The 11,854-nt window shown below is 37.0% G+C and overlaps 1 protein-coding gene across 1 annotated transcript in view; it reads left to right on the top strand.

Moving 5' to 3' along the window:
- Positions 1-3,457: 3,457 nt before the first annotated feature.
- Positions 3,458-11,854, top strand: part of Vps50 (VPS50 subunit of EARP/GARPII complex) — a 128,483-nt gene continuing 120,086 nt past the window's right edge. Inside the window, exon 1 of the mRNA XM_004862683.3 lies at positions 3,458-3,613. Within this exon, the coding sequence (XP_004862740.2) occupies positions 3,581-3,613 (33 nt within the window). The 5' untranslated portion in view covers positions 3,458-3,580. The remainder of the gene's footprint in view (positions 3,614-11,854) is intronic.

Raw genomic sequence — 11,854 nt, 5'->3', positions numbered from 1 at the left:
TATTTACAAAGACTTTATTTCCATTTTTTCCATTTCTCAGCATTTTTCCTTTCCCTTCTTTCCTTTCTCCTGCCCCTCCCACTACCCCTACCTCTTTGGACCTTTTCTTCCTATTTTGGATTATCGATTATTCATTCTAATCATTGGTACATTTTAGGTATACAATATAATGACATTCATCATTGGAAATTTGCACCTTTACATAATCTCTCTTGGTTCTTATTTTTCACCCCTGCCCAGCCCTCCCTTCAAGCCCTCCATTCCTCCCTATTTACAAAGATTTTGTTCCTATTTTTCCCTTTTCTCATATTAATCGCATTCCCTTCTATCCTTTTCCCTAGCCCTCCCACTTCCTTCCCCTTTGCCCCTTTTCTTCCTATTTCACATGACCTATTATACATTTTAAGGACTTCAGTTCTTATTTGAGCTTTGAAAGGCTATTGTTGTTTCAGCCATCAGAAATATGCTTTTATGCTACTAACCTGCTAATGCCATTACCTAAAATCAGTTCACCTTGTTTTACTCTGATCTCTGATGTTCCAGTCTGCAAAAACAGGTCTGGCTATCCATTTCTAAAGGAATATTATCAAGGAAGATTTCTCTAAGACTTGATTTCAGGCCATTGATACTTTCCACTGGTTTTCCCTAGCCTACCACGGACAACAGTAAATCATATATATTGCAAAATGGGAATGAAATAATATACTCCACTGTTTCAAAAAGTGTTACATAGGGCACTTTTATATAGTAATAGAGTATGCTGGTATAGTTTATTTAGACAACGTCAGGGATTTACTTCCCATGTTTTCAGTATTTCACTTGCAGCTTTTGAGTTGTCCAATTCTCCAGCTTATAAGAAATAAACTAAAATGTAGGTATTAGAGTCAAAGTTTTAATGTTTTCCAGAGTCAAATAGCTATGAGAAGAACTCATTTGTCTAAATTTGGCCAATAAGACAAAACAAATACACTGGATTAAAAGAAAAAAACAATTTTTTGGATCAGCCTTAACTTTGTGTAGTTGAGTATATGAAGGAGAAAATTCTGGGACTGAATCTAGGTTCTAGTTCTGCATTGGGCTCTAGTGAAATATGTGGATTATATACCTTATATGGATAAATTTTCTTATTGCTAAAGAATGGATCTGAAATGTTGGGCTGCCTATAAGAGCCACTGATAATCTGAAACCAAGAACTCCAAAGGAAACAGTAACAGTAGCATTCTCTTCAAGTGAATCTGAATAGTCAGGTTGGAGAACTACTGTAATTGGATTGCCTTGAAGGTGTGATTTTCAACTAAACTTGAGATCACAACCATACCTTAAGAAAGTACTTAATACAGAATAGTGTTGCCTTGTGCCCTCAAATCAACAAATGTTTATTGAATTGGGTTTTATTTATATGCTAATATGATTGGCAGTTTCTGTTTCTTTTGATGCTTTCAGGAACTTCTAATATTGAACATTTTCATACACCAAGCACAGTCTAACAGTTAAGATTAGATCAGCTAAAGAAGGAACTACATAAAAAGTCCCTAAAGTGGACTTTTTTTGGTGGTGATGATGGTACTGGAGATCGACCCTAAAGGCACTCTACCACTGAGGTACATCCCTATCTTTCTAATTTAAGTTTTAGACAGGGTCTTCTTAAATTACCCATGTGGGATTTTAACTTGAGGTCCCTCCTGTCTCAGTTTCTCAAATGCTGGGGACCAGATTTTTTGGGGGGATGGTAGAGGTACTGTAAATGGAACCCAGGCATTCTCTACCACTGAGCTATACCTCCAGCCACTTAATTATTTATAACTTTCAGACAAGGTCTTGCTGAATTGCTAAATCGCCCAGGCTAGGCTTGAATTTGTGATTCTCCTGCCTCACCCTCCCACCGCTCTGGGATTAGAGTTGTGTTTAAGAGGTTATCAATAATGTAGTAAAGGATGCATATAGGTCAACATAATTTCAAAAGGAATTGCTCAGTACAGTGATAATGATAGCAGTATGTACAAAGTAGTTCTGTTGGAGCAGAAAACTGGGCAGAATTATGACTAATATCTCAGAATGGCACCGCACTTTACAATTTATAAATTGTATACACTTACATCACTTCATTTTGTCCTTACAAAATCCTATGTCAAATACTACAACTTCTTTTGTAAAAATTAATACAAAATCTTTGAGAGGTGAAATAGAATGAGATTTGAAAATAGCCTCTATATTAATGTTTCCCAAACTTTAGTCACTTGTAAACCACCTTTATTATTCTTACCATCTTTGACTACCACCCGTACTATTGCTTACCTAATATTTTTCATGGGATTAACATGACTTAACATTTTTAGTTATCCTAAGTAGTATTTTTGAAATCATATGTCTATCATTTCTATTCTAATAAGCATTAAACTAAATACAAATTTAAAATCTCATTGGTACCATGCTTTAAGACTCTTCAGTACAATACATGGAACCCTTACTTAAAGCATCTGAACAATCAGTTCTTTCATTTCTACTTGCTCATTTGCGGTAATCTTAGGCAAGTTCCTTTATTTCTCCATACCTGTTTCATTATTTTTAAAATGGAGATAATAGTAATAACCTCATGTAGATAAATGAGATGATAGATGTAAATTTATTAGCAAAGTTCCTCTCATGTACTAAGCTTTCAATAATATTAACAACTATTCTTAGCTCTGGAGACATATTTATCTGATATTCTCATAATTTTATCTTTTTTTTTTGTGGTACCCGGGATCAAACTCAGGACCTTGAGCTTATGAGGCAGGCACAGCATCCCTGAGCTAAATCCCCAGCCCTCTCATAATTTTAAAATCTTTAAAAAATAGAGTCCCCAAAGACTTCCCTATCATTTCCCTAATTTAACTAAACTGCTAAAGTTGAAAGGAGGACTTTAAAGTGACATGTGCATGTATTATTATTGACATATTTTCTGTCTCTACTTGCCTTTGGTTATGCAGCAAGTAACCTCATAGGTGGAGGTCAACCAAAATCCTTTCGTTTTAGGGCTTTTGCAGGGATGCCAAGACCAAGGGAGAACAGTCTATCCTGGCCTGCTCCCTCCCGGGCAACCTGGACCTCGCCTTTCCTCAGGTCAAACCCAGAGCCACCTTGCGAGTGCCAACTTTTTAGGTCACTTCGTGGGGAGTGCCCTTTCTAGAAGTCGTCCACTTTTGTCTAAGTCTCAAGTTCTGCCGCCCCGCCCCTCTAGACCAGGAGTTTGGTTTTTGTCTTTCAGTATTTGTTGCTTAGCTCAATGCTTGGTTATCCAGCACTTTGGTTTCGGCCCCAGCGAAGGAGCACTTTCGGTAAGATTTGTAGGGTTAATTGAAACACTCGCCGCTTTGTTTTCTGGGAAATGTAGTTCCTGGGCTGCCTCCTTCTCTCATTGCTACCGCCAGCGGCCACAGGAAGACTACAGCTCCCAGCATGCCCAGGGAAAGGCAGGCTGACCGGGTGGCGACATCACGTGACCACCTACTATGGCTGCCCTGTGTTAGGGCCGGCTGCTTGCTCGTTCGGTGTCATTTGTTACCTCCTTGCGGTCGTGTAATAGCCTCACGATTTCGACATGCAAAAAATTAAATCTCTCATGACCCGACAGGTAAGTCCTCCTGCCTGAAGCAAAGGCCTTTATCTTACAGGCTGGGAGAGGACCCGAGATGTTCTTTGCCTGGGCGGTTGCCAGCGGAGACTTAAGTTATAGGTGGTGGCGGGTGTCAGGGGCCCCTGGTAAACTCACTTGAGCTGCCTAAGTGGAATCCCTGATCTGGTGGGTAGCACCGTCCTATAGCCGTTCCTTCAGACAAGGTCAAGAAGGGAGTCAGACTATCTTTGTCTTCCCTCTTATCCTTTTTGCCAGCTTTCCAGGACAGCCCGAGCTGTCTCGCAGGATCCCCCGCATCCTGGCTGGCTGTCCTTTGTGAGGAGATGACCTGGGAAGAGAGGGGTCTGTACGATAGAGATAACCTGAAAAGAGTGGGGAAAAAAATTTTTTTAAAGAGGGTGATACAGGACAAAATTTGCAATGTTGTGATTTTGGGCAAATTTCCAAACCTTGTAGCTTTGTTTCTGAATGTGAAAATGAGAATAATAATTACTTTTTGTGCACCTTATTTCACAATTCTATTAGAAATGCTACTTTAAAAATATTGTCCTTGTCATGGAAAAATAATGATCTTTTGGGCCAGAACAATACTTCTTTAATAAGAACTTTTTTTTGTATGAAATTATTTTATTGGTACATTGTAGGTATACAACACAATTATATTTCTCATTGGGAGTTGTACCTTTACATGATGCATCTTGGTTCTTATTTTTTTCCCCATTCCTAGCCCTCCCTTCACGCCCTCCACCCTTCCCTATTTACAAAGACTTTATTTCCATTTTTTCCAGTTCTCATCATTTTTCCTTTCCCTTCTTTCCTTTCCCCTGCCCCTCCCACTACCCCTACCTCTTTGGACCTTTTCTTCCTATTTTACATTATTGATTATTCATTCTAATCATTGGTACATTTTAGGTATATAATATAATGACATTCATCATTGGAAATTTGCACCTTTACATAATCTCTCTTGGTTCTTATTTTTCACCCTTGCCCAGCCCTCCCTTCAACCCCTCCAGTCCTCCCGATTTACAAAGATTTTGTTCCTATTTTTCCCTTTTCTCATATTAATCCCATTCCCTTCTATCCTTTCCCCTAGCCCTCCCACTTCCTTCCCCTTTGCCCCTTTTCTTCCTATTTCACATTACCTATTATACATTTAGTCCTTATTTACACTTTCAGTTTCTCACACCAGAGAAACTATTTGGTATTTACACATGTGTGTCCTATTTATTTCACTTAAGAGTATCACCTCAATGTGCATCCACTTAGCTATAAATGTCTCTAATTTCTCATTTTTTATGGCTGAGTAGTACTCCATTTTATAAAAAACCACATTTTCTTTATCCAGTCTCCAGGTGATGGGCATTTGGGCTGTTTCCAAGTTTTAGCTGTTACAAACTGTGCTGCTGTGAACATGGGTGCACATATATCACTGTGGTATGATTCTTTTAATTTTGGGGGGAAGATCCCCAGCAGTGGAATAGCGGGGTCAAATGGGACTTCCAGTCCTAGTTCTTTGAGGTATCTCCATACTGATTTCCACACTGGTTGCACCAGTCTACACTCCCACCAGCAGTGGAGCAGGGTTCCTCTTTCCCCACAGCCCCGCCAGCATTTGTTATTGGTTGATTTCATGATAGCAGCCATTCTTTCTGGAATGAAGTGGAATCTCAGCATTGTTTTCATTTGCATCTCTCGAATGACCAGTGATGTTGAACATTTTTTCATGTATTTGTTTGCTATTTCTACTTCTTTGTGTGAGAAATGTCTGTTCATTTCAGATGCCCATTTTTGGATTGGGTCTTTAAATTTGGGAGGTCTGATCTTTTTAAGTTCTTTATAGATTCGAAATAGTAGAACTTTGTCTGAGGAACAGCAGGTGAAAATTTTTTCCCACATGGTGGGTTGTCTCTTCACACTGCTGGTGTTTTCTCTTGCTATGCAGAAGCTTTTTAATAAGAAGAGATCCCACTTGTTGATTGTTTGTTCTAGTTCACGGGCAACTGAGGTTTTGTTCATAAAATCTTTTCCTACACCGATGTCTTCAAGGGTTCTACCTAACCTCTGTTCCAACTGGTTCAGAGTTTCTATTTTAATATTTAGATCTTTAATCCATTTTGATTTTAGTTTAGTGCATGGTGAGAGATATAGGTCTGGTTTGAATCTTTGGCAAGTTGAAGCCCAATTTTTCCAGCACCATTTATTAAAGAGGCTATCTTTCCTCCAGTGAGGGTGTTTGGCTCCTTTGTCAAAGATGAGATGGCTGAGTGTGTCTGGCATTGTTTCTGCATCTTCTAATCTGTTCCACTGGTCCTCAGGTCTGTTTCTTTGCCAGTACCATGCTGTTTTTATCACAGTAGCTTTGTAGTATAGTTGCAGTTTGGGGATTGTGATACCCCCTGCCATGTCTCTGTTACCTAGAATTGCTTTTGCTATTCTGGGTCTCTTCTTGCTCCAAATGAATTTTTGGATTGTTTTCTCGAGGTCTATGAAGTATGCTGCTGGGATCTCAGTTGGAATTGCATTAAATCTATATAACAGTTTTGGAAGTATGGCCATTTTCACTCTATTAATCCTTCCTACCCAGGAGCAGGGGATGTCTGTCCATTTTCTGATATCATCTTCAATCTCTCTTTTCAGAGTGCCATAGTTTTCAGAGAAGAGGTCTTTGATTTCTTTTGTTAGGATGATTCCTAGGTATTTCAGTTTTTTGGATGCTATTTAATAAGAACTTTTAAAGTAAGAGTTCGGTAATAAGAATGAGACATAGTTTATCTTAAAATCTTAAATCTTTGTGATTTTGAGAGTTGGGAGAATATGGGCAATAATCCCTTAGTGAAAGGTTCAGTTGGGATTTTTTTTTTTTTGCTTAAAGAAAACACGTTCTAAATTAAATTTTTGTTTATTTGAGAATTCAGAATTGTACAGATATTTGAACAGGTTAAGTGATTATGATGGACAATATAACAAATGATCTCTGCATGATTATTTTGATTTTGACAATTATATTGTTGGTGTTATGAAAATATAATTAAAAGTTCTGTACATAATAAAAAGATTTAAGTAAGTGGGTAGTAATATTTAGCAGTCATTCATATTTTTTTGTGTATTGGTGCTGTGTTTCTTATTACTTCTTACTTGAGAATGAATTTGGATCCTGCTTCTTCTTGCGGTTGCTGTGTGACTGTGGGCAAGTTACCTCACTTTTTTTTTTGGTACTGGGGATCACCTCACCTTTTTAAGCATCTGCTTTCACACCTTTAAAATAGGAACTATAATGTGTTTCTCATGGGGTTAGCCTGATAGTGAATATCATGTGATGTAAATTGATGTCATAAACAAACTTTAAGTTCATAGGCATAGTCAAGGAAATACTTGGTCGTAGAGACCATCACATTAGCTACATTGGTGGGAAGCAGGCTGTTGCTAATTCAAGCAGTAGATAATTTCATGCTGATTTTAGTATCTATTCGACTTTTAAAACAATACACACTTTTGTACGTTATATCATTAATCAGTTGCCTTTGACTGCAGAATTTGGACTAATCTTCATCAGCTAAGTTTGTGCTCTCCCGTTTGCTGTCAGCATTGCCTTAGTTATACAATAGCTTTGGTTGGTTTATTGCTTATGAATCTTCCATTGCAAAATTGAGTAGAAGAGAAAAAATACAAAATTCCTGATACCAGTGATAATATTTGTCTCCCAAATGTAATGAAATTGTGCTGAGAATGTAATTCTTAAGCTTCAGTTAGTTGCTTATTGAATATGAATTGAATTGAATCTGTGTTTAATTGGAATGGAAAAATCTCAACAATGTATACAAACAGATGGAACCATACTATGTAAAAAGTGAAGTAAAACTAGTTTTATGCAAAATTTTAAAGTCATCCTAATTATTTTTATTATTTTTATGGCTTGATTTTCACAAAGTTGATTGTTACACGAACAATGTACTCTATGTTTAGTTAATGTGGAGAGATATGAAATTACACTTGATCTTAGCCAAAAGACCGAGAAGCGATAAGAGATATGAAATTAAAGAGTTTGTTTTTGGCATTTTGGCTGTTCTAAGATCTTTTTTGCAAAGAGTGAGAGGGAGAGAGGGCTTTGTTAGTCCTCTTTATTTAGATGAGATCTTCTTCATTTGCTGTCCTCTGTGCTTTCACTTCATACAAGAAATTGAATGGAGCCCTTTGTGCCAGGCACTGTTCTAAGTTTGTGCGATGCAACAGTGAATAAAATAGACAAATGTTAAGGCTGAGGTGGTGATAAATGCATTAGAGGAAAAGAGAGTAGGGAGTCTGGAAATTGTTGGCAATTATGAACTGTTTGTAATTTCAGATAGGGTAGTCATGGAAGGCCTTACTGAGAAGATAATAAAAAAGACTGGAAGGAAGTTGAGGAAGGAAACCATGTGGGAATCAGTGGAAGGGTAAGCAAATGCAGAGGTCCTGAGGCAGGAGCATATTTGAGGAACAGCGAGAGACCAGTATAGGTGGAGTAAAGTGGGTGAGGAGGAAAGTAGTGAGGGATGAGGTAAGGAGGAAGGATCATGTAGAACCTTGTAGGTTATAGCAAGGCCATGGATTTTGAGTTAAATGGTAAGCAGAGGAGTGTTGTGTTGTAATCTGACCTAAAACTTCAAAAAGACCATTCTTGCCCATGTTTTAAGAATAGACTGAAGAAGGAAAAAGTGCAAAAACAGAACTAGGACTAGGACTAGAGGTCCCATTTGACCCCGCTATTCCCCTGCTGGGGATCTTCCCCAAAGAATTAAAAGAATCATACCACAGTGATATATTGCACCCATGTTCATAGCGGCACAGTTTGTAATAGCTAAAGCTTGGAAACAGCCCAATTGCCCATCAACTGGAGACTGGATAAAGAAAATGTATGTGTGTGTTTTTTAAAATAAAATGGAGTACTACTCAGCCATAAAGAATGAGAAATTAAAGACATTTATAACTAAATGGATGCACATTGAGGCGATACTCTTAAGTGAAGTAAATAGAACACATGTATAAATACTGAATAGTTTCTCTGGTATGAGAAACTGAAAGTGTAAATAAGGACTAAAATGTATAATAGGTAATGTGAGATAGGAAGAAAAGATCCAAGGGGAGGGGGAAGTGGGAGAGGTAGGGGGAAGTGGGAGAGGTAGGGGAAAGGAAAGAGGAGAATGGAATAAATATGAGAAAAGGAAAAAATGGAAACAAAGTTTTTGTAAGTAGGGAGGAGTGGAGGGTTTGACAGGAGGGTAGGGGAGTGGAGAAAAATAAGAATCAAGATATATTATGTAAAGGTACAAATCTCCAGTGATGAATGCCATTATATTGTATACCTAAAGTATATCAATAAACTTAATAAAACAACAAAACAAAACAAAACAGGGAGACCAGCAAGACACTTGCTGCAGTAATCTAAGTGAGAAAGGACATGGGCCTTATCCACTGGTAGAAAGGTTGAGTAGAGCTTGGGTTGTGGATATATCATAAATATAGAATTCAAGATTCCTGATGGATTGGATTTGGGCTGGGAGGAAAAGAGAAGCATCAGGAATAGATAACTCCAAATGATATGGCCTCCATAATGGGGAGAATAGAATTGCTGCATATTGGCATGAGGGTTTGTGTCTGCATTGTGGATAAAACTGAGGGAGGAGCATACTGAGGGAAGATAGTTTTTAGAATTATTAATTCAAAAGCCTATTAGATATTTAAGTGGAGAAATACAGTAGGGAGCCAAATAGACTGAAGTTTTTGGAAAAAATTCAGTGTACAGATAAAACTTGAATTATAAGGGTATTGATAGCAAAAAAAAAAAAAAAGTTATCATCAACAGAGTGGGTATGTGAAGAGTCCAAGGTTGAAGTTTGAGAATTCATTGTTAAAAAATCAGGGAGAAGAGGTGAATTCTTTTAAGAGTAAGAAGGACTATCCAGTAAGGTAAGGAAGAATAATGAAAAGAATAATGAATAATGAAAGGAAGCAACCAATGCTCCCTGCATCCCAGATGACACCTGGCATATAGCAGGAGCTCAATAAATAATTATTGAATGAATGTTTGATAAAGGGAACAGCCAAGAAGAATGGGTCCTAGAAGCCAACTAAAGAATTTAAAAGGAGGGGTGACTAGGAGCATAAGAAGCTGCAGATTGACCAGGTAAGGTGAGAGTAAAAATAAACTTTTGGGACTGAGCAGATTAGGGATTGGTGGTAACTTGACAATAGCACTTTCCGTCTAGTGGGGGTGCTGATTGAGGCATTCAAGAAAATATAGCGAGAGAGATTGGATACTGATTTTAAACACTCTTCGAGCTTTACTAAAAAGAAAAGGAAACAAAAATCATTGCAGATGCTCCTTTTGACCCTGGTAGGAGATAGCTCTTCTCATAAATAGAAAATGAGGATTCATGTAGTTATAACTGAAGTAGTTTGGAGTGTTAATCTGACTTGAGCAAATTGGTACTTAGACTGAATTTTGTATAAAATTAAGCTGGTGATATTATCAAAATAAAAATCAAATAAAAAAAATGAAATGACTAAAATGAAAATTTCAGTTTAATAAAGGCAGAGTTCACAGTTATAATCATGACTTTGTGATTTAGAGAAATATTACATAAAATGACTTTATATTTGTTAGTAGGAACTTATAAAACTGTGAATTAAAGAGATGAAATTCTGTAATCCTGAAGTAGAGTTGATTGTCAAATGTGCTTGGAGACATTTAAATAATTCTTCTTAATTCCTGTTTTGATAACATTTCTCTTGTCAGCATAATAACTTTAAGAATAATGGGTAATACTTAAAAATGCTTGCAATGTACCAGATACCATTTTGGCTCCTCAGATATGACTTTTATTCCTCATAACAACCTAAGCATTATCACCATAAGTGGGATATAATGCACAGATAGGATAGGTAGGTTGTTCAAGACCACAGTGAGAGAGTCAGGATGTAAGGCCAGGTGTTCCTTACAGAGCCCATGCCCAGGATTTCTGCACTCTACTGCCTCCTGCCATATACAGTTTCCAATTTTTATTACTGTTATTCTGTCCATTTGCCAGAAAATTGTCTCATATTCATATTGAATAGTTGCACGTGGTGACTAATTTGGAGGTAATGCCTTTTTCTAGTATTGGAATATGTCACATTTACATTGTAGGTACTGATTTTTTAATTGAATAGCTCTGGAGAAAGAGAAAATTAGACATGTTATATTCCTCCAAGGATTGCTGGTAGTTATACAAGTCATACTTTAAGAATTATTTGTTTAAAAAACAGAATTGTTAAACTTTTAAGAGGATATTTTAGTAGTGGCCATGGCTATGGATCAAATTATAAAATTTTACTTTCTAGTATGTATATGTGTATATTCATGTGTATGTTTGTATACAGTGCATATATAATGTACATAGAAGTTTAGTTACCTAATCCAGCCTTGACTTCTTATCAGTTTGATGTTGTGCCCTCATGATGACTGTTGTTAAGAAAGACAAGGAAGATCAAGCAGCTCAAGACTAGTAACAGATGCCATTCTTCAACCCTTGTTGTGGCATGTTAGACCACAGTAGGCCATTTATTTATTTATTTATTTATTTATTTATTTATTTATTTATCACCAGCAAGCATTCCTGGAAACTTCATTGTTCAATCAGTTACATGTTCCTATGGGAGCAGTGTGCTATTTAGTTGGAGACTAGAGCCTGACAAAGGACTTCTACCCAATAGTTTACTCATTTCTTTAATGTTTATTCTGTTCCCAAAACTTTGCCAGCCACTGGGCAATACAGACAAATAATGCCTGGTCTTTTCCTTTCCTTGGCCTTAAGATCTGGAAGACAAAGAGAAATGTACAGTATTTGTATAGCTTCTTTTAAAAACACACACACACAAGGCCTTCACGATTCTTCTGCTGATATGCGTACAGAAAGTACAAGGTACCAAAGAGCTAAAAAAGAACAGGTAGAAAACAGTTAGATGTGGGATTTAAATCTTAATTTAGGTAGCACAAATTGAATGCATTAGTGGCAATCAAGGAAAATGAGAGAATTGTATTTGTATTAAGAAGTTGTCATTTTTTAAAAATCCTTGTTTCAGTTGCTTAGTATATTTGTGAATTGGAATACTATTGCTTGGACCATTTTCCAGGAGAATTTGCTAATTATTAATAGATAAGTACTTTTCTTTTATAGAACATGCTTTGTAATATAATCTGTTTCTTTTGGCTGTTTTAAA

The sequence above is a fragment of the Heterocephalus glaber genome, unplaced genomic scaffold, assembly GCF_053883595.1.
Source record: "Heterocephalus glaber isolate CG9 unplaced genomic scaffold, H.glaber_assembly_v1.0 deba00000546, whole genome shotgun sequence".
Classification (NCBI taxonomy): Eukaryota; Metazoa; Chordata; class Mammalia; order Rodentia; family Bathyergidae; genus Heterocephalus; species Heterocephalus glaber.
The sequence above is the reverse complement of the archived record's forward strand: the minus strand, read 5'-3'. Positions and strand labels throughout refer to the sequence as shown.